Genomic DNA, 24,164 nt, shown 5'->3' with positions numbered 1-24,164 from the left:
CATGTTGAAGGGTAGTTATCTTCCTATGCATATAATAATAGAAGTAAAAGAAGCAATCTTCTTTCCTGAAGATGGCTGAAAAACAATATTCAATTAAATATGATTAAAATGAGTTTTGCTTGTAATAAAAGTCTACAGACGTTATTTTCAATCTCTTCTTGAAAATGAGGCTAAGCATAACAAAGAGCTCTAATGACAATTTTTATTAGAAAAGAAAGGGGCAGTGGTTTTGAAATATTGCAGTTGTATAAATTGTACATGTTTTGATGGTGTTGCCACTATCATAATACACCGCTTATCATTAAAATTCATATGGTGAAATCTATGTCTTATTGAGTGGGTGGATGCAGTTGAAGATGGGTAGAAGCATGGTAAAAAAGAATTATGCAATGCTTTACTTTTTGAGTTTAAACAGGTCCATCAAATCAAATAATTTCAAAAGTAAAAAAAAAGTATCAAATTATTATTATGTGGAAAAAAATCTTAAAAAGTCTTAATAAAATGTCACAGTATGTGGCAGAAAATGAAAAACCCAACAGAATGTTTTTCTCAAGTATTTTAGGAATGTAACATCTGTAGAACTGATTTTCATTAAGGGACTACTTCAGATGCTTATGTCACCTTTAAACTACTGTAAAGGAGAGACTTCCTGGAAAGTCAGAGTACGTGTCTTCCCATAAAGGAACAAACAAATCTCAGTTTGTCAGGTCTTTACTTAGATGTTCTGTGTGCTAGGCTGTATTTCAGATATTTTACAAAATAGTATATAAAAAACTGTCTTTACCTGTTCCTTATTTTTCATTCTTCTAAAAGTAAGTGTCATTTGAAGATGACTAGAGTTTTTGTCTTAGAAAAATAAGAGAACACTAACAGTGAAGAGAGCTCCACCAGGAAATCTCTCTTGAATAATGAAGTCTAGATAGTTACCATACATTACTCCTCTTTCTTAAAGACATTTTCTTGTAAAAGTTAGGTAGAGTCCTCCAGAATAACAGTTGCAGCTGTAAATGAAAGGCAACTGTTACCTTGCCTTTAGAAGCAGCTGTTTTAAACATTGGCGCTTAATTAAATTACGGTAACTTATTCTACAAGGGCTGGATATTCATCACTCTCTGAATCATGAACATATGTAAGGTCAGGAGACTGAGAAACTTCTTGCATTAGACCTGTATGTTGGTAATGTAACAGAGGCCCTCAAAATTACCTCAGATTTCATTCAGACCTACTCCCATGTAGCACTTCTATGTTTTGTCCTGGTCAATAGTATCTTTTTTTCTTCTGCTGAAAATAAAAGATGTTCCTGGATGAGACACATTTTTATTCCGGACTCTGTGCCTTGAAGAAGGGGTGCAGTTGATGGTGTCCTTCCACAGACCTCATCTAGTGCACCTCTTACTCACTCTTGCTGGAGTCCTGTGGGCCCATTACTGTCACAGGTGGTGTTGAGCACTCTTTCTCAGAAGAGTGGACATCAGTGTCCCAAATCAGAGAGGGAAGCCACAAGCAATGTATCTTGACTTTGAGCTTTTGGAAAAGGGAAAAGACTGAATTGTTCCTGGTGGATATCCTAACTGTTGGGCATGTGGGAGCAGGTGCTGAATATCATGTCATGCATGAGCTGCCAGTTACGGGTCCAGACAAGCCCAAAAAAGCAATCAGGAAAGCTGCTTAACTGGAGATCTGATCTTTCACTGGTGTATAATTGTAAAAGACATATGGCATCCCTTAAGCAGAAATTTGTTACAGTCTATAGCCAGGAGAAATGCAGAGAAAACAGATTTAAGGCAAGTGCTCACCAAACTTTACATGTCATTTTTAGACTCTGTTTGTACATAGTGAAAGGAAACCTCAGGGCACAATTCATCTCACCTACCTGAGATTTCTAGTGTAGGATGAAATGAATTAAGACCTCCATGTGCCTGGTTTTTTCTCACCTGAGTATAAAGTGTTAGATGACTACCTCACATTTCAGAATTATAAATACAAAAAGTTACTTGAGATTAAGGATATCTGTCATGTTGAACTTGCACTCCTGAAAGATGAGAAAGAATTTTCCCAAACATCTGGGAAATGCTGATGATTTCTTTGACTGTGTAGAAGAGAAAACTGTATGAAAATGTTTGGAATTTTTCATAGGTATCTAAAATCATGCCGGCTATAGTAAATTTTGCTGTATGTTCTTACTGTAATCTCATATAAGAGAGACAGAAGGACAGGTTCCCACTACTTGCAAGAAATGTAAGTTGCAGATTCAGAGAGCTTGTTTAGTTGCTTTGACAGGCCAGAGACTGTCAAATTAAAATGTACAAAAACAGAGGGTATGTCCATATGCTGCTAAATGAGAGGACAGTCAAGCAAGTTCCAGGGCTGGAGCCATGATTCTCTTCCTATTTGACTGTTGGCTCACTTCTTGGCTATTTGCTTCCAGCAGGCTCCAGACAGAAACAGCCTTAAGCACTGAGAATTGGCTGAAAACTGACTATAATTTAGCAGTGTAGGTGCAGCCAGAGAGTCTGAATATGAAACAAAATGGTGCTAGCAATGAATGGTACTATATACAGCATTGTTCCACCTGCTTCAGGTGGGTGCAATATTTTATTAGATCCTTTATGAAATAACTGCATTGGTCTGCTGAACAACCAGCAAGGCAAACAGAGCAGTGAACTGCGTATGCAGACATATATGTTTAAACAAAAGGAGCTGGATCAAGATCAGCTTTTTAATTCATATCACCCTTGATGCTGTGGAACATGATAATGGAACTCTGCTGCGATTAATCACGATTTGAATTGAAGGCATTTTCAGAATTGCAACTATGGATGATAATAGAAACCCCTCAGACGATCATAAGCAATACATTGTTTGTGTGTAAATACAAATTGAGTATTCAGCTTGTGTTTTGCCCTTTCATCTTTATACAGAGGTTGCTCTCTTCTCATATCCCTCTTTTTCCCATTTTGCTGCACTAACGAGTTTTTAATGCAAAGGAAAAGCGATTATAAGCAGTGAAGCAAAGACAGCTTTATAGAGCAAGATTGAGGAATTGAAGACATAGATCAGAGCTATCCACCAACTAAGATGAAAGAGAAGTTTATGAAAACAGAGACATATAGATGGCTTTGATTTCATTATCATTAGACAAGAAAGGATGAAAAATGGAATAGCTATAAAGCTGTTAGTTCATACCTAGTCAGTTCCCTATAATAATAAAAGACTCAGTGCAGAAAGCAATAAAGTGATAACATAGAACAGGAAACACATCCTATAGTAAATTTTTTTCATCTCTGATTTTAATGTAGTGTGATGTGATCACCAGATCATAATAAGTAAAAAATACAAATTTTATGCGCATATTAAATATTTTATTCATTGATGCTGTCTTTTCATTTCAATGTTAAGCATGAGTTGGTTGTTTGGACTTTTCTCTCTCTTTCCTTTTCAATACAGATTCTGGGGATTTTGTTTCTGTTAGTGATTTCATGGTTTATAAGGTCTTGAAATGCAAACAAGTTAAATAGTTGGTGGATTTTATAGAAAGCTTTTGTTTGGTAGATGCATGTACCTTGTTATAATATTAATAAGAGAAGTACCTAATTACATTTGAAAGGTGCTTGACTAGATAAAGAATGATTTATGTACAGTGTTTTCTAATTACAGTTAGAAATCTAATATAGAAAATTAGCAGTTGGGAGTGGGGAGGTGTAATAAATGTTCTTGTTCTGAGAAATAACAAATCTATTCCTTGAAGATCATGTCAATCTTAATGCTTTGCTTCAGTTTAGATCTCGCAAAATATTTTTTTCATTAAGTAGAGCACTAAAGCAAAACTATTTTCCAGGACATAGCCTATCATCACAAAAACTAAAGTGTCATGATTCATATTTTTCTTTTAGTTAATCAATACTTTTTGGCCAAGCCAAAAAAATACTGACTGGTTGTAGTTAAGTGATGCTTTGAAATTCTTCTAAGATTTTAATGAGAGAAGTATTTTCATTGCTCTGCAGTTTACTTACAATATAGTCAGCCTTTGTGGCTTTCTCAGATGCGGTACTCTACCCATTTAAGAAACCATAAAAGTAAGGGATGTTAAGTGACATGCCTAGAGGAACAAAAAAAATCCATATCAGACTGGAACAAGGTTTCTGCATACTGCTTAAATCAGTTTCATGTCTTCAGCTGATAGATTTCTTGTCCAGTGCAATCCATTTTGGTACTCTACATTTTGTAGCTTAATTTATTTTGACACTGAGACTCAGCATAAGAATTACATTAACATTCTATGCCTTTTTGCTGTTTGGCTGTCTATTTCAAAGGTCCTCTGTCATGTTCTTGCCCTAGGTTAATATAGTAAACAAGATCTATTTCAGTCTATGTATCAGTGAGTGATTTTTACATAAGTACTATGAGTTTCAGGTCTGTTTTTGTATTGCAGTGTAAATTGCAGCTCATAAGACAACGCATGAATAATCTTTCTTCCATTTGTGAGAAAAATTTTTAGAAACAGGTCTTCTATTTTGACATGAAACTATTACCTTGGAAACTATTTAAATATTTGCACAAAGTCCACAAACACATTATGTCAAATATCAATCACATTACATATGGAACTTACATATTCGTTACATACTGAACTTTTACTGTTTTCAAGTTTATAGGCTTGATTACATGCCATTCAAGACAAAGGGAGCTAAGTAGTCTACAATTTAGAAATCCTCACCTATATGTTGAAAAATATGCTTCAGGAAACTGATGATACTGGAAGAGCTGTACAGCATGACTATGAAGTTACCTTCCATGTGCATTTAAGGAATTTTCTGATTTTATTTTGTTTAGGTCAATGGAACAGAAATTGAATATGAATTTGAAGAAATTACTTTGGAGAGGGTAAGTATAATTTATGCTCTCTTACAGGAGAACACTGCAATAAAAATAATGCAATTATGAAATTGAATGTGGTTAAGAATAAAATGTTGAATAAAGATGGCCACTGTTTATTATAAACTATAAAAATGTGAGTGATACAACAGGATAAGCCTTTCATGATATTAAGATCTTTGAGGTGTAGACACTTGCAGACAGTATTCAAAATGTTTTTCTTCCTCATAACTCTGTCAGTGCTCAACTAGGCATTTGATTATTGTGAAGAGCCTGCAGGACTTGGTAACTCCCTTTTTAGCTTGTCAGTTGGAATTGTGGCATCTTTTCCCTTTAAAGGTCTTAGTTTTCCTTGCACATGTGCATAATAGAGGACATGTAGTGTAATACTATAAAACAAAAATTTCAAAACGGTTTTTAAAGTATGAGTGGCTACACAAAAGCTACAGACCATATCTATGTGTAAAGGATGTGTTTTCTGAAAGGCTGAATTACCTGAGCTATAATCAGGGCTTGCAGTGAAGGCTTTCTTTGTAGCATGGTTTAAAAGTAGCACCAAAAAAGTTATTTAAAATTTGTGCTGCATAATATCTTCCTGGATGTGGTGTTTTTTCCTTGCGTTTTGGTTACATAGCTGCTGTCTTTACACTGCGGACTTTGTTTGACACCAGATCAAGACCAAATGGGCTGTGTATGGGGTGAGAAAGAAAGTCTGAGCTTTGCCATGTGCCGTAGTCCTTACAAAGATTTTTAATGGATGCAAGAATGTCATCACTGAATTCCTTCAGTATTCTACCAACATCCTGGTAATATGAAGTTTTTCCATCTTGAAGCACAGTTCAGCCCCTTTTTACATAAAATGATTGAATGAAAGGCCAGATTTATCAAGATGTGACTGACACCATATGAACAAATGCCTGTAAGGTAGCAAATTACCATTAAATTAGATACTTAAATTATATAATCCATTGCATTTCTTCTGCATGTTATATTTTTAATTGTCCAGGATAATGAACTCCATAACCATTCAACTTAAAGGGATACAAGTTTATGTTCTCATTGATTTTGCTCTCTCGGGCAAATTATGAAAGAGCATTATATCTTTTTGTCATAGCCGTCCTCATAACAGATAACATATAAGGTTATAGGCACTTTTTATCTACCGCCTCTCAACTTACTCGCGCATCACTAGTTATTCATTGGACTAGAGTTTCCAAAGGTCACTGAACAGAACACATGCCTCCTGGGTGATATTTTGAAACCACTTTATTTTTAACAGATGTGTAAGTTATCAGTGTACCTATTGCAGAATGAATGTGATTTACATCTCCTGTACCTGTCAGATGCAGATAATTAGTTGTTCATAATGCCACATAATATCAGTTAAAGACTGAACAAGGATAGCAAAAAGAGATACAGATCTTAATGGAGAATGTTTCAGTTGTTTTCTGGATGCTACTGGATCTGTGGCTTCTGATTATTACTGCTCAAAATGTGCTGTCACATGTATTAGTGTTTTGTCTCAAAGGCAGAATACTGTGTCTGCTGGTTTTTGTGTGAGATATAAAACACAAGTGATTGCCTTTAAATAGCTGTCATTTATGTCAGACTAAAAGCGTCTTCAGAAAAAAAGACATTTTAGATGTTGATTACCCATTTTCCTCCACAAAACTGCTTTTAGAAATTGGATGAGAATCTTCTCTCTGTATTTAATGGCAAAGCTGAAAAATGTACTAAGGTTGCTGCTGTTGAGAGAGAAAAATGTAGTTTGCTCATACCAAACAGTTGGTAATAAACTTTATATTTTACTCCAGCTATTCAAGTTACAGGATTCTGCATCCCCAAATGTACCAAATATTTTCTTCATGACTTTTTATCCACATTTTGAAATGGTCAATATAATTTAAAAGATTTTATATTAAAAAAAGTTGTTTGAGGGTATATTAGGGCTTTTGCACTCTTACCTGCTTTTTTTAATAACATAATGAAAGGGGTGATGGTAAAGAATTCATGAATTCAGAACACTTCAGAGTCTCTATAGACACCATTAATTTAATTTTAGGAGATCACCTTCATCCACAGATGACATGAATTCATGGGATCTACTCCTGAAGAGAGTTACTGCCTTTGATAGGAACCATACCTCAGGGTGAAGAAGTGTCTCCATCCCTTGGGAAAAAATAAGACCACTGTGTGCATGTTGGCAGAATGTGTCCCATGTGGAGCTGAGGAGCAGATTAGCAGAGTCCCAAAAAATGACAAGAGAAAACTCTGCTAATGTTCGGGGGGGGAAGGATAGTGCAGAGCTTGCTGAGATCCAGCTGGTATACCAATAAATGCCTTCAAGGATACAGTGGGCTTGTGAGGAAAACTTTTTTTTTTTTTTTTAATTTTTGCTCTTTGAAATAATGTTGTTCAGCTGTTTTTATTTAAAATGTTGTGTCCCAGTTTACAGTTAAAAGGCTTTAGGGGGAGCTCAGATAGACAATGAATTTGAGGCAGATCTACCTTAAATCTGTGATCACTGCTGTTCCAGGAGTTAAAGAAGTTGTAAGTATACCTCTGCCACCTCTCTCTGTAGTGAATGCTCTTATCCTCTTCTTTAGTTGTGCTAGCCACTTCTCAGGTACCTTCACCAATCCCTGAACCCACAAGGACCACTGTAAAATAAGCAATTCTCATTTAGAGCTCTCATAAGAACATACTTGAATAACAGTTCATAGTTAAGACAAATTAAAAAGACCAAAGGAAAAAATGTGTGTGAGATTCTTTGCTGACTTACAGGCATAAAATGCAGATCCAGGTGTCCAGGTGTAGACTAGATCTAGTGCTATCAAGAGACCTATCTGCATTTGTAAATCAGTGGTCAGTGTAAGAGATAATCAAATAGACTCTGGTACAAAGGCTAGCCTAACATCCCTGAGCTGGAGGAAAGTTTTAATTGATTGACTCCTTGATACAGTACCATGCTTGGAGACATATGCTGAAGAGAGGATTTTAATAGAGGTTGATGGAATATCAGCCAATATAAATAGTTACCTTTATGACAAGGAAAGAGAGACAGTGGATCACTTAATGATTCGTATTGGATTTATGCCAAGTTCAACATCTGAGTTCAAATCTCAGTACTTTTTTGCTCATCTAACCTCGCCTACTCTTTCGAGCGCAGTTATGATTAGTAAGGCTGTTTTCATGTTCAGCACATATTTTTTATTCGGTAGCTGTATGAAAGGAAAATTATATTATTTTTTGTGGAATAGACTGCTTAGAAATATTAAATTCTATCAACACTGGAATTAAAGACATCTAGTTCCCAGAGCATTTACATCATGAGGTTGAATGACTTGGGTATTTGAACAGGTCCAGCTCTAACTGAGAATTTTCCCAAGGTTGAGACATGTAGCAAGTGTCTCTACTTCTTTTTCTTTTATACTCCTGTGAATTTTCTGGCTTGTGATAACAATTCAGATTACACAGCAGAATGTTCCCATTTTTTAACGAACCACGTCATTTTACAAAGTGTTCAGGAACTTGTTGTTTTGTTTCCTGTTCACTTTTTCAGTTTTTCAGATTGGTTGCAATTATTATTGGTCTCACTACAGTTGAGGGAGAGACAGACATGGATGCTCACATAGCGAAATTTTTTCCTTAGAAAATCAGGTTAAATACATTCATAGAATCATATTCCAAAAGAGTAAATTCTCAATGATGATTTATCATCTTGGAATGTGCTGTGATAACCCTGATAAATTTAATTCTCTATCTACCACATGCTCTGTTCAGTGGAGAGACTAAAAATCTACTCTGTCTTTTCTTTCCTTTGACTTGATAGTTCGGTGACATCAAGCACCATGAAAAGATTTAATTTTTCTGGTTCAAGATTATAGGTCTCTAAAGGGTAAGTTCACATTTCACCAAATAGAAGGACCTATTCAAATCTCAACTAAAAAGGCTATAACTAAGCATAAGTAAACTTTTAAAATTTAAAAATTCTGAGGAAACAGAAAAAAAGTAAATTCTTGCACATTTCAGTAAAGAATTTATTCCAAGCCTCAGTTTTTGTTTACTTTAGATACTTGTAAACCAAAGAAACTGTTTTCATCACTAATTTCCTTTGTGCAAATGTAAAAGCTTGCAAAAATATAAACAGGTGCATTCCACTGAACACTGAAGAGCAGTGAGAATTAGATTATATTCAATGACTCAAGGATTTAATTTGACTCGATGTCTTATTTTTTAATACTTACCTATATATCTTGTTTTAGTAGAGATCATAGAATCATAGAACGGTTTGTGTTGAAAGTGACCTTTAAAGGCGATCTAGTCCAAGCCTCCTACAATGAGCAGGGACACATTCCAGTAGATCAGGTTTGCTCAGAGCCCTGTCCAGCATTGACTTAAATGGTTCCAGGGATGAGGAATCCACAACTTCTCTGGCCAACATGCTCAAGTATTTTACTACTAAAAAATTTCTTCTTTAGATCTAGCCTAAATCTACCCTCTTTTAATTTAAAACAGTTATCCCTTGTCCAACAGGTACAGGCCCTGCTAAAAAGCAGTCTGTCCCTATATTTCTTATAAGCCCCCTTTGAGTATTGAAAGGCTTCAATAAGGTCCCTGTGGAACCACCTCTTCTCCAGGCTAAACAACTCGAGGTTGCTCAGCCCTCTGATCACTGTCATGGTCTCCTCTGCACTCAACAGGTCCACATCCTTACACTGGGGCCCCCAGAGCTGAATGCAGCACTCCAGGTGGTGTCTCACGAGAGCAGAGTAAAGAGGGGGAGAATCAGCTCCCTTGACCTGCTCATCACCCTGCTGTTGATGCAGTCTGGTAACATTCATGCCAGGTCATGGCCATCTTCTCATCAACCAAGATCACCTTTTGCTGGTATATGTGGGAAATAAGGTTTTCACTATTAGTCAGTAGTGTATCTTTGTTCTACCTCTTTTTAAGGTGTTAGACAGCAGTTGTTCATAAATCATTATGTTTTGACCTCTCAGGAATGAGACTGTAGGACACTGCAGTGCCAGGAAAGCCTTCCTTTAAGTGTTTCAGAAGTAATAAAGTGGAAGGGAGTGGTCAAGAAATGGCCACTAGGAAAAAGTATTTTCAAAGTTTAAAAGCATGTGCTGTAGACACATGGCTTATGAGAACCCAGAGTGCACAAATCAATACTCAACCATCAACAGCCCCAGTGGAGTGGTCTGACATCTTCCTGCAGGAGAAAGTAAATCTCTAAGTGAGTGTCCCTCAGGTACCTGCCAAGCTCCTCCAAATGTAATGTTGCTCTCTGAGAGTTTATTTTTGCAGAACTGTAAATGATTTCTTCACAGTTGAAAGCTTTCTGTGTGCCCTTATTACATTTGCCTGCTTCCTAAATGGTAGTTTTTCTTGCAGCCTCAGATTGAAATAGATTATAATTTAAAGGCAGAATCCTTCTTATTGACTAGTTTATATCATATTCATAGTAGAATACTGACCTATACGTGTCTATTGCTATAAAGCTCACCCACGGGACTTTTTTCCCAGAAGATACCTACAGGAAGAGACAGAAGTATCTAGGTATGGAACTGAGTTATCAGCAAGCAGAAAATGAGAATCCCATATTTTTCATTGCTGTGCAGACAATTTGAAATACTGATGTCTTGAGTATCCATATAGAGTCTCTGTAGTGTATTTCTCTGCGTGTATATATAACACAAAATTCTATAAAATGAAAAAAATAAATTAAGAAAGATCCTTGAAAATAAAGGTGTAGTGGATGCAATCACTGTGCAGGAAATTCTCTTCTGTGTTCTAATTCCAATCACAGTTTAGAGTTCAGACTGACGGGCAGTTGTGTCAATGGCTGTTTTTTACTTTCAGAGAGGTTTGTAAGTACTGGGAAGGGCAGTTGCCTCTGAATGCAGTGGCTGAAGCAAGGTCTGTCTCCTTTCATCTGTTGTATCTTACCAGATTTTGCTTTGACCTGAGGTTGTGCAGGAGTGAGCTGATGAAAGGAACTGAAGGAGCCTGGTGTGCAGTCCTGCTAATGGAATACTGAAATGCCAGGTCAACATTTTCCAAATCAACTGCAGAATTTGGTTGCTTTAGTTCCATGACCTAAATTAAAATTCCTTGGAACAGTCTGATTTTTTTAAATATTGCTCACCCAAATCATGTGACTTTCTTTCACCTCAGAGCAGCCCTAATTTGGTACCCAAAATATAACTAATCACTGGAAAATTTTGTTCTTTGTTCTTATTCTGTCAGAGAGTCATTATGCTGAAACTATTCCTGGTTGTAGAGCTGTGCATTTCTTGTGGGGGCCTGTTCCACCTGTGTGTGGTAGAGGTACAAAACGTGCCAGTCCGGAGTATGCGTGGAAAGGCAGAAGAGCTGGGAGATAGAGGGCTGTGCCTTTTGAGGCACAGAAGTTCCTGCCTGGTGTTCTTAGCTGTCATTCTCCACATTCAGTGTCTGGGACTGGAAATTCAATAAACCCATGGAACTGTCTTACTGAAGACTAAGTGCAGTGATGGAACAGCTATTAAATATGATCTCTCTCTTAGAGATGCGAACAAGATATTTGTATGTATTGTTATTGCTGTTAGTAGTTATATTGCTAAGGAACAAGGTGAAGCAGAACAAGTGAGCTGCCCATAGCTGCAGCACTGATACTATCCCAAAAAGAGGGACAGGGATAGGAGGACTAGTCTGATGTACAGATAGGGATGGTCTGGACTGCTTCAGAATACATGCTGTCAGAAGAATTTGATTTATCCAGGGCAAATGCTAAGAAAGCATGTGGTTTTCCCTTGAACCTTTGTTTATGAGAAAGATTTGCCCTATATTTCATCATTGCTACAGCTCTGCAGAGTGTGCATCCTTTTTCCCAGCTGTGAAGTTGCACCACTTCTGATCTCAATAATCACGACTAGAAATCTGCAAAGCTGTGAAAATGAAGACAATAGAGAGGAAAAGCTGTAAGTGAATAGGCAAAAAAAATTAACTGCTACACTGTGATTAGAAAAAGAAATTGAAATAACACTATATATTTAGGTCCCTATGGGAAGGGTTCAACGAAATGAATATTTTCATATTGTTTTCTTAGAATCCTTCTTTTAAATCTAAGTGTCTGAAAAACACTTCATGGATGCTAGCTCAGTTAAATCAGAACCGTGTATTTATTTGGATGTACTGCTGAAATGCTATTTCAATTCCTCTGAGGGCATTATTACAGTGAAGGCTGTCCCCTCCCATGCATGTGTGTTAGCTTTATAATTCAGAGTAAAAAAAAATACATAGTTTGGATTTACGCTTGATGGTTCAAGCTTTCCAAGACAAAGAATATTTGTATTACTACAGATTAATTAGGCTTTTATTCATCTGTGTATGTAAATTTGACTGTCTATGTAGTCACTGATTTTAGTAATTCATATAATAATTTCCAAATATTTCTTCAGATGAGGGGTTCACAATTTGTTTCAATGAATCCTCAGGTCCACAGAAGATTATGAGAGTTGAGTGAGAAATTTTAATTAACTGAATATTCTGTTATGAAAGCTCACTGTGATATTTTAGTGGTTTCAAAATAATTTGAAGCTTTGAAGAATGCTCAAACAGATAAAGAAAATTTGAGATTGTTTGCCATTTTTTTTTAAATTTAATAAGAGTCACTTGAAACACTGAGCTATTTTGTTCCCAAAGGAGTAGATTTCATTCTCCAATATATTGAATCTCAGGCCTGAAGTTACTTAGATTCTCTGCCTTGAAAACTCACTGGGAATTTGTTCAGGGAGAGTATATCAGTAGAAAATACAGATACTAGAAAGAAGACACTAGAAAGCATTCTGAAAGTGATAGAAACAAAATTAAATTAACTGGAAAATATTATGTGTATTCCATATCAAAAATGAAGAAAAGTTAAAAAGTTAAACATAATTTATTTAAGAGTTTAAAACCTACCTAAGTGAGTATAGGAAAAAGAATTATTCATGTTCATCTGTACTTAAATGTTTTATCCCTTTAATTTTGTCAAGATCACTGAGACCTTGAGTTACCTATTATTTGAAAAGTTACTTCATGCAAGTCATAGCTGCCTTGAGGCAATGTTCTGCTGCTGTTTCTTTTAAATTATTATGATATTGACATTTTATTTTTCAGGTAATATCACTCATTTATTACTTTTCTCCCATTTCCTAACTCACTTGCTCTCACCAGATAGTTTGCAGGGAGTAATTCTGCTGCTTTTTTGTATTATTTACGACTTTACATGAAAATTGCCTTTACTTCAGATGTTGCTCTTTAGGATGTGGCCTTTCAGCTTATTTACTCTATTATCTTTAGCTGACGAAGTACAAGCTATATCTCACTCCTATTTGGTGTTTGGAAAGTGAGCATCTAGTGCAGGCTGGTTTTGAAGCTGCCTTGGCGGTGAAGTCAAACCTACAGAATATTGCAGTATCTGAAAGGAATACTTCAGTGTGCTGTAGATAATGTTGGTCTAAGGGAAGAAAGCTTTGTACTATGAAACAGGGCAACCTTTGTAGCTGTATCCTAGTCCTTCAGTCTGATGCAGGATAGCAGACCTTTCCCTCCAGCCACTGTTAGACAATAATTTTACCTGGAAATAATTTTGCAGGAGTTTAATCCAGATTTAAGAGTGTTCTCAGTGCTTGGATTTTATCTCAATTTTCAGGAAGAGCAAACAAATGGGTTTATATTCCACACAGTGTGACTTTTCCAAACTGGCATAAATTAGCCTTCTGGAACAGGCCCATGGAGTCACCATCCCTGGACATGTTCAAAAAGGAGTTCACATGGCACTTTGTGGTATGGTTTAGTGGACACAGTGGTATTTGGTCAAAGGTTGGACCTGATGATCTTGGAGATCTTTTCCAACCTTAGTGACCCTATGAAAAGGCCTGCCAGTAGAAATCAGTCTAAGTGTACCACCCAAGCAAACCTGGTGTCCCACTCTGCGATACTCCACATCAATCAGTACTAGTCACTAATGAGCAGAGCTGCAAGCGAGGCTTCCAAATAAACATACCAGTTCTGAACAGAAGCTTCAGAAAGACTAATAGGAGGGTAAGTATACATTAAAAAGTAGTTATATGTGTGTCTGAGATGCTTCTTTTCAAAGAAAGTATATGGGAATCTTTTTGCATAAAGACTGAAAAAGCAGTACAGAAAAAAACATGAGCTACAAAGCGCTGGTCTGGCTCAGTTTTCACTTAGTTTTGCAACTGGCATTGACAAATAATATGTAGATTTAAAATATGTACATTTAAGTAAATGAGAAAAATGAACCTCAATTTACTGGTAGAAAATGAATCATTCTGGAGATGATAATAATCACCTTGCAACAAGGATGGTCATTTTCAAGGCAGGACTTTAAAAAGCCATCTCTGATGTACTAGATTTGTCTCTTAGAAAAAGCAATGCTTTGCATTGCAGAAAATTGCTTTTCATTTTTGTTGTAATTTAAAATCACGTGTAATGCATAAATTAGGGCCACACAGCCTTGAAGAATCAGTATGCCATTTCGGTAGGGAGTGACACTATAAAGATGAAGAGGAATAAGGGGGGGAAAAATTTGCTGTATTACACAGACTGAATTCCACAACTATCATTGCTGTGCATCTTAACACAGTATCACAATAAAAATCTCTGATTTGTTCTTTGGATGCAGCATTGCAATTATTTTCTGTTCATATGCATTTGTATTTGAAGCAGTCACGAGATCATTTGTGTTCCACTTATAGCTACCATCCAGTTTATCTTTGACTCTTGTCAAAGGAGGGCTGAGAATTTATCTGATATGCTTTTTTGCAAAGTAGTTTTACAGGAGCAATGGCCCACTTTGTAGCATGTAAAAGTTCTTCGAAATTATATGATGTAGACCATTTCCTCTCAAATTTGTCCCTATGCTTTAAACTGCAACTAAATGTCAAATGGATAAGGTACCACCAGGTATTCTGAAGTCATAAGTAGATGAAAAGCAATTGTATGCTGCTTATGCATGTTTTATATTGCAAGTTATTGCTTTACCCTAAGAATTTGACCTAGCTGGTGAGACTCAAGCATGGCTTGAAAGTCACCTTATGCAACTTAATATGATGTATGAATTCTGACTGAATTCTATGAATAATTTATTTTTTGAGTGTTTTTTAATTGTGCAGAGTTAACTTGTTCCACATTTCCTATACCTCACCTGCAAAGCAGAAGAGAGCTCCTGGTAGCATATTGCCACTGTGAAAATTTAATACAAAGATTGCTATTAAACAGAATTCATTTATGTAGAGGGGAAGAAAACAGAAACGACTAAAATAAATTATGATCTTGTAATTTTAATCCTTACTAATGCTAAATAAAGTGCAAATCTTTTTCTTAACTGTAACAGTGATGATGAGGAGAAGTATGATAATGTACCTAGTGTTTTTGTCATATTTCATGATGGGGAAACTTAAAGCACAGAAAAGCAGGCCAGCTGTAAAACTAGCATGAAAACATGCATATCCTAGGATCTGTAGTCTAGCAGCCTCCTTTTTGAAGTCCACAGTGAAAAGTACCTATTCCGTTGGTATCAAGGACCTTAATAATACTGCAAAATTTACAGAAGTTTAGGAAATATGGGAAATAAGATAGCATTTTTATACTTTTATAATGTCCCTTGAATTTTTAAGAAGGCTAAAATATGTGTACTTAGTACTTGTCCATTCGGTATTTGTTTAGGAAAGATAATAAATATTTGACAAATAGATACTTTTATTATATTTCCAAAAGCAGAAATAGGGCTACATTACACAGTGAGGTAGTTCTACATGTTAAAATACTGGATATTGAAATCTTAATTGATTTTTTAAGCAAGAAAAAATGCTATACCTATGCAACTTACATTATAATGAATATGCATAGAGATTTCATATTAAGCATTCTCATGAGAGAGCTAGAGATCTATTGTTATAATTCAAATGGGAGGAATGCCTTTCTGTGAGGAAGCTTAGAAAACGAATATGGCATTTTTAGGTATATTCACTGTAATGTGTTTTAGGGAGAAATGAGTGAGTTAAGATTGTATATGTGTATGTGTGTGTGTGTAGACCTACAGTAAAAAGATAATGTAACTGCTTCCGGCTATAAATTTTGAGCTAAAGCAACAAAAGCCATTAAAAATCAATGTCTCCCCTGATTTTCCACCTCCAAAAAATGACATTACTCATCTCTCCCAATAGCAGAGAAATATCCATCAAAACAGGCTGAGGAATACCATGATCTTCCTGAAGCTTCAGTTCTAGTTTAACTAGGTGGAAGGAAATCAGATAAACTCAAATATAGCAAGGACTAAGAATCTAATGTAACTGTATATGAATAAAGCCCCAAACTATCTTTAATTATGAGAATGAGCGAAGGCCTTGATTTTCCAACCCGATTTCTAAAGGAGTTAATTGAACAGCGTCTGCATCTGTTACACTGAGTGTTCAAGTGATCTTTGAGTATTGAGGAAATTTGAACATATTGAAAGAGATCTAACGCCCCGGTGATGTTTAAAAAGGGTAAATGGATGGAGTGATTCATTATGGTGTCTGTGTAGATCAGAGAAAAAGGAGTGTCAGACTGTTCTGGGTAAAACATGGGTATTTTACACTGGCCAAATCTGAAGTCAGTGTCAAGAAAGAGAATACAACCTTTGTATGAAATCAAGGACTCCTGCCTCAAAAGCAAAGAATCTGCAAAAACGTCCTGGGTCTTACTGGCTATTATCAGCCAAACACAAATTTTCAGTCCAGCGTTGGAACCAAAGATATAGTGAAGGCCTACAGTGCATAAATGAGAGCTTGTAGAGTAGAACAGGGTTTGGGATGTGGAATGTAACAGGATTTGGGAGCTAATGTGTAAAACTTTTGGAACATCTTGCTTAATTCTACTTGAAAAAGATACTGATAACAGAAGTGTCTCTAAGGGGACACCTTGAGGGTTACTGTGTCCTTGGAAAACACACTCTCTTAGTGAGAGGCACAAGTACCTTCATGAATTTATTTTTTTGGGGGGAAATTAGGAGGTGATTTGATCAGAGAAAACATGCACTTACATGAGAAATAACCTTCAAGAGAATGTTCTCCATCCTGTCTGGAAGGAGATAACAGGAGCTGATGGTTTGATGTTGAATTTAGACAGATTGAGACTGAACATAATAGGTCAGCAATGGCAAAGGAGCAGGACCGGATGAAAGTTTTAGGAAAGGGATCTGATAGAAAAGGAAAAAAAGAGCATAGTATAAGTAAGAAGGAGAAAATATTAACGAATTCAGGAAAGGTTATCAAACACTAACTGATCCAATCAAGGGCAAAAATGGACATTTTGGGAAGGACAAGGAACACAGCAAATTGTTAGTAGTGAAGATCAGGTTCAGCCATGTTAGTGTATATGTGTGACACATAGCTGTGTATGTGGCATATTTTTAAGGGATCAGCAAGACAAACCAAATGCTCCAAAACAACATACCATCCTTTACTACCATCCTTTATGAAAAGTAGAAGACATTAAGGAAGGCATTAAAGCTACATTTTTTTTGGAAAAAGTGTTCTCAGGGAGTGCAAGAAGACAGATGTGTGCTCAATTTCTGTAAGAAGGGGGGAAACTGCAAGCCTATCCTGGCTTTTGTCTCCTTTTTGCAGTAATTGCTCTATATAATGAAGAGACATTGTGGAATTATGTGATATTTTTCTTCTGAGATGACTTAAGTAGGTCCTATAGCCTATATTAGGCAGGAGTTCAAGGTAGATGATCCAGTTGTTTCCTCAGTCTTAGATTAACTTTGAGGCATTGATTACCTACTTGGACATAATTAAAAAGGTAACAGTTTTCCAAAACCGTATTTGTAAATTAAATATCTTTATTTCCTTGTTCTGAGGAACAGGGTATTTCAGATGCTATAGCATAATGATTGTTGTTAAATGCTATCATTTTAATGAGGACCCTAAAGTCAGTAGAAGTCAACCCTGCAAGTTTTTAGTGTTTAGCAGATGATATCAGTGTTGTCACTGAAAACCAGTCTCCCATAAATGAAGACAGAACTCTTTTTGGCCAAAGTGATTTTTTAATAGGATTTTTTAAACCTTCAGGAGGAATAGTCTTTAGCTTGTTCAAATTTGCTTAGAATATAGTGGAGGAGGGACCATAACGTATTTGTGAAAAATACGTGCTCACTGAAAACAATTGCCAAGAAAAAATGGGATTGAAATAATACACACTTGAAAAAAAAAAAAAAACAAAATTCTAAAATAGAAATAAGTATTAGACAAAAGCAACCTACATGAAGAAGAAATAAAAACAATTACAGCTGTTATGGGACACAGTTGCATGCTTTGGAAATTGTCAGATTTTCATTCCTGTTATATTATTCTGCTATGCTTAACAAACATATTGCTTGTATTGTATTATCTCAGGTAAATCAGCTCTCTAGATACGGCTAACTAGCAAAGGAAATTTATAGATACAAAAGCTCTTGGTTCACTGAAAACCAGAGTATATCTATGAAAAATGCACAAGTCAAATTGAATAATGAAGCACAGTGCACCAACCAAGCTGGATCCTGGAGGCTAGCTGCATTACAGACAGCACAACCGCATCGACTATTTCTGAACAGAAACATGTGGAACAATACACTGGCAGGACTATGATGCTAAATTCAGTCAATATACTCCTTTTTATACTAGAGAAATAATGCTAGTTTGAAGTTCTTTGCATAGCAACACATTTGAAGTAAAACTGTGTCCAAAAAAACCCACAAAAAGCCCTAGCTGTCAGGTGTGCAGTGAAAAACAAAGTCATGAATATGTTGTTAGGACATAAAAAAAAAAAACAAACTCCAAACCAGGTGGTTTTAATTGAATTTTAGACTGCATAGAGATCTGCAGCCTACAAGAGAGAAAGGTTTTTTGAGAAACTGAATGGCAAACCATTAAAGGCTGAGTTGAAAATGGAACTATAACTGTAAACATTATTATAAAAGCAGTAATTTTATCAAAATCTTAATGGCCCCAAATGCTCTTTCCATCTTCAAATTTTAAATATATTTTTATATTTAGAATGATGAAAAATACCCTTGAAAATACTATCAAAAAGCAAACACCACATTTTCCTGTATTTCTTCTATATCCAGTGAGGGTGTTTAATTTTTTCTGGTTTTACCTTTATCTTACTGATGCTTTTAGAAGTCTTTAAAATCTGGTGATAATTGCTTTCCTTCCTTTGGTAAATTTGTTGGTTTGTTTTTTTTTGATATGTCACAGTGTAATAACTACCTATATGAATAACTTTAAAAATAAATTAAAAAATCAAAGTTATGCATCTATGAAGATACCTGGCAAAGCGGTTATCAGAATTAGTGAGTGCTGGGTTTTTTTCAAATTGGTTTTCAAAAAAAAAAAAGAAAAAAAAAGGGCTGGTTCACTGAATAATATAATAATGATTTTACTTCTCCACATTTGGGACAAAGGGCGTTGTCACCTTCCTTTTTTAAGGTGGTATATGTGACTCAGATTCATAAAGGGACTCAGATGGCCAAAAGAGCTACATAGATGAAATGCAGGCCTCCAACTCTAACATAGTCCCTGACCATTTAGGCACTACCAGGTCTGTGTGCATGCCAGAATGTGCAGCAAATGATGCTGAGGATCTTAATTCCACTCTTGTGCTTTTCTGGGAGTGCTGCTGCTCATAGATTACCACTTGTCTTTCAACTGGCACCATTCATGAACATGATGTCCCTGGGTTTGGATCACTTAAGAAGTTTAATTGCCCGGATGTAATCTGCACCTGCTCATTTACTGGGGAGGGAAGAAAGGAGATGTGGTGGCTCTTCCTACTCCACCACCATTCTGGTGGAGACATGGATGATTAAGATCTCCTTAACCTGAAGAGGAGCTATGAATACAGTTTCCATTTCCTAAGAAAGCACTTTAGTCACCAGGTAATTTGCATCCATAGGATACAGAGATGCTTGACCCTTCCTTTCAAAGGAGCAAGAGGAAAGAAAAGCTACTGTGGAGTCAGGAATTCATGATTTTGAGTATCAGGAAGACAATGGATTAGAGGCAATTTGTTTCTTTAGCCTACGGATGTTGAACTTTCCCAGGGAGACTTGGAAAGTTGTATTAGGGGACTACTAGGATATTTTGCATTTTAAAAAGTTCAGTTTTGCATTTTAAAAAATCTAAAATCCAGAGACAACCCTAGATCTGAACTCAGTGAGTGGATATAAAACTGAATCTCACGTCCCATTATATTTCAGCTGCAATGAATTGCCTCTTCTTGATGTTCTGGGTCTTTTTAGTACTCCATATATTTGCTTAATGTTATTCAGAATGCTATTTATGATACTCAGTTTACTGACTACTGGTTTGATATAGATAAAGGAATATTGTTTGTTTTCATTTTGAAATAAGAGAACCCTCATTTGCATCATTGCCAGAATACAGAAGTATCAGCTGGACAGCTAGATGTTTTAACAGGTGGACTTAAGTCTTTCTTTTTGACATTTCTAATACCCCAGAACATATCCAGGAGACTGTTCAGTTTAATTTTGGAGTTTCTGGCGTTATCCAAGCACTTTGGGAAATTATATGAGTTCTTGCATTTTTCAGAACAACTGATCCAAAACCTCTCCTTTAACAGCAAGTCCTTTTAAAAGTGCACTGCAAAGCATTTCAGGGATTTGAAGGTCACAGTGTTTGCATCATAGACAATGGTGTGTGCTTCAAAACAAAAGTGCTGTAAGGAAAGCATATATGAGTTCTCTCTGGATGTAATAAAGGGCAGCTTATCCCCATCACACAACATTTGGGATCTCTAACATTTCTACTGTGGAAAATCCAGTCATTAGACATATATCATTTAATTAATCAATGGTAAGAATGATGTCAACATCAATTTGAAGAGACTACTGCAGAAAATGGGAACTGATTTCGTAATTTTTTTTCTTGTGGATTTTGAGTCAATATCTATGTTCTGCAAGGTAGAGTTTGAATTCCATGGACTGCTGCCGGAAAGCAGGTTTGAAGGCAGTAGGGCACAGGCAAGACTGAATGAAAAAATAAGTCACTCCTAAATAATTTTGTTGTTGTAGCACTAAATTGTTTGAGAAAACAGTTTATTGTTCTGGAGATACTGAGAAAGAAGGCATTAATCAATGAACAATTTAAAGCAGTATTCAAACTTAAATGGATGGAGAAACCATTCTTTCTAATTATTTTGTTCTAGTGTCATAAGGCAAAGACAAGTGCCTGTATCTTCCCTTCCCTTTCTTCTCTTTTCATTTGTTTTCTCTACCCTTTCTTTTATCTTGTAATGCATCAATTAAATAGTAAAGCACTTAGCAATAAAGTTTCCTTGAAACAAGCCTAGTGAGGCAGCAGTATTGTTTAGTGTTGAATTATAAATACCACTTCTATTAAACCTGACAAAAATTCACTTAATTATTCTTTGTTGGTGTTTATATGCTCACTAAAACCAATATCCTCTCATATTTGAAGGAGAGAAGACTGTTGCTGATTGCTCTATCTTATCTTGTAGTATGTGACTATTTAAGAAACTAAAAGAAAGCAAGCTATAATCTGAGAATATTATGAAAATGAGCTAGAGAAATGGTAGCATCCAGTACTTTTTTAACTTAGAGGGATAGTGAAGAAAAGAAGGTTATTGTAGCTGGTGAAAAAGAAAATGCAAAGAAAAAAGGAAAAGGCACCCAGAAGAAATTCTGAAGGAATGGGTAGCGAATAGAAATCTGACCGTTGGAGAAAACAGATGTCATGTTCATTGTGCTTTAGGCTTGCACCCATAAAGTGATCTAAAGCTTCATGGAGTCAATAGAAGGCTCTTCACAGTCACTAATGGATTTTGGATCTGGCCCTAACAAAGAGGGTGATATAGGCTAATTGTCTTACTTAGTATGCTGATAGAGCTGATAGATGTATTTTCATAAAAGCAAACAAGTCAGAAAGATTTTTAAAGTTCTTCAGCCAAATCTCTACAGGGTGAAGAGATCACAGCAACCACATCAGGCAGAGGCTTTGTTCTGTCTTTATTTTGTGTTTCAATCAATATCATTATTTGTGTATTCTTCATCTTTATATGCAAATATTTTATAAATAATAAATTTAATAATTTTGTACACATACAATGGGAAAAATGGCCTATGGGTTATTTAGCTTTTATGCACTCAGGATGTTTCTAGTGTGTTATTGATTTTTAAAATACACAGACTAATGTTAGTATAGTAATTATTTTCCCATCGGTATCACCCTGACTTCGCTTATTGATATTCCCTTATTCTCACTGAATTTGGTGATGCTCTCTGCTTACTGAAAGAAAGGGACTGTACAGGAGACACAGCTTCTCTGTTTGGAGGACATGTGATGGTAATAACAGATATTAGATATGCCTGGATTTAGTTGACAATATATTTCTTTACCAAATTGTAACTGAAACAGGAAGAATTGGTAATATTTTAGATCTCCTTAATAAAGACCTCATAGAAGATCTGTAATTTAACTAAGAACTGAGGACCAAGTAATTTCAAATCAATTGTTTAGATTAAAAGAAAATGTTTGAACTGAGTTTCGCTTTGTATAAAGGGAAAATTCGAGGAAACCAATGGAACAAATTATTCAGCTAAGGTTTGGAGGTAAACATTTGAAATGGAGAAGACTTTGAAAGACTTTGAATGAGTTTTGCAACTTAGTAAGGAAAAAAAATGCTGTAAGGAAAGTTCCTTAAGTGGAGGAGAAGATACTTCTGACAGAATATTAAGACTAGAAAAAGGATTGGTCTGTGGCAAAAAGTATATCTGAAAGGTCAGTATTTAACAGAGAAGTGAGACTTGGCAAAAGTCAACTGAAATAGATCTTAAAACAAAAAAAAAGAAAATCTAAATGGAAAAGGAACAGGGAGTAAGTTTTGGAGCACTATCTAGTGAGATAAAATAGTGATTGGGTTTGTGCCATCTACAAACTAGTATTCTGACTCCATATTTCTTAAGGACCATAACTTTGAATATCTTGAAAGGCAAAGTAGCAAATTATTTTAAAATAGAATATATGAGTGAGGAAAACTTCAAGTACCCAAAATTAATTTGTGTGAGGACAGGTGATTTCCTTTCTAGAATTTTAAATAAACTAAATGAAGTTTTTAATCCATTCATCAAAGCAGTGGTCACACATTTGAAGCAGAATATAGAATATTGAGGTAATGGGAAAAGAGACAATTTGTTAAAGCACATAGTTTCAGCTGGTTGTACCAGAGTAATTTCATAGCTTTTTATTTTTGTTTTTTAACTGACTCCCTAGGAGAAGAAAATCTATTCTCCCTTTCTTGACTCAAATATAGTAAGCATTGTCCTGGATGCTAAGGGGATTAGTAAAAAAGCTCTGAAATGGATAGTGCCTGTTTTTATGGGAGATGACAGATTGCTCTAAAGAGGTAACTGTCAGGTTAGAAGATAATTAATGAGCCCTTCATGATGGTTCCCGAAATGCACTCTGCTTAGTAATGATCTTAGCACAAATCTTTTCTGCCTGATGTCCTCAGTCTCAGTGAAATTACCTGATGTCACAGCAGTGCAAAAAGTTTTCAGTATAGGGAGGATGTAAGTGTTCTAAAGAGATCAGTGGGTAATCTCCAGAACTGATGTAAAAGAAAGATAATTAAATTTAATCATGCCAAGTGGTATGTTAAGTACCTGTAACTAAGAACAAGAACTTGTGCTATGTAACCACAGCTCATTAACTGACAGAGGTGAAAAACACTTTCATGAAGTAGTTTTGTATAAGTAAATTTATGTTCAGTGGTTGTAAAAAAAGATAAACTGAAAAAGATGTGCAGGCCTAGCAATGTCAAAGGAGGTGTTTCCTGTAGATATGAAGAGATATGAAAGCTATGTGCCCAAGTATCATTAGATATAGTGGAATATTGCATTTGTAAAGGAAGATAGGTTCAGGAAATGGCTACTAGAATACTGTAGGTACTCGACTGGCATCTGAAAAGACTCTAAAAACTTGTCCCATTAAGCCTAGAAAAGCAAAGTCTGAGAGGAGAAACTATTGTCATCTATAAATGCAGTTGAAGGTAAAGACCAGAGAGGGAAGATAATTAGCAAGATTAAAGGACATTGTTGATAGAATAAGAAATGAGTCTGAATTGACCCTCTATAAATTTCAGCTGAAAATAGAATAAAGTTACTAACCTTCAAAGCCATTAAGCTTCCCTTCTAACTCTGACTTTGTGGTATAGTCTTCCAGTAA

General features: G+C 35.8%; 1 protein-coding gene across 19 annotated transcripts in view; it reads left to right on the top strand.

The window, feature by feature from the left end:
- DLG2 (discs large MAGUK scaffold protein 2) overlaps positions 1 to 24,164 on the top strand; it is a 997,608-nt gene that overhangs the window by 618,354 nt on the left and 355,090 nt on the right. For all 19 annotated transcript variants that reach the window (XM_017819622.1, XM_017819624.1, XM_017819626.1 and 16 more), the window contains one exon: positions 4,834 to 4,884. In XM_017819622.1, coding sequence (XP_017675111.1) covers positions 4,834 to 4,884 — 51 coding nt within the window. The remainder of the gene's footprint in view (positions 1 to 4,833; positions 4,885 to 24,164) is intronic.

Source organism: Lepidothrix coronata, unplaced genomic scaffold, assembly GCF_001604755.1.
Source record: "Lepidothrix coronata isolate B3197 unplaced genomic scaffold, Lepidothrix_coronata-1.0 Scaffold76, whole genome shotgun sequence".
NCBI classification, from domain to species: domain Eukaryota; kingdom Metazoa; phylum Chordata; class Aves; order Passeriformes; family Pipridae; genus Lepidothrix; species Lepidothrix coronata.
Note: the sequence above shows the minus strand (reverse complement) of the source record. Positions and strands in the feature narration are given on the sequence as shown.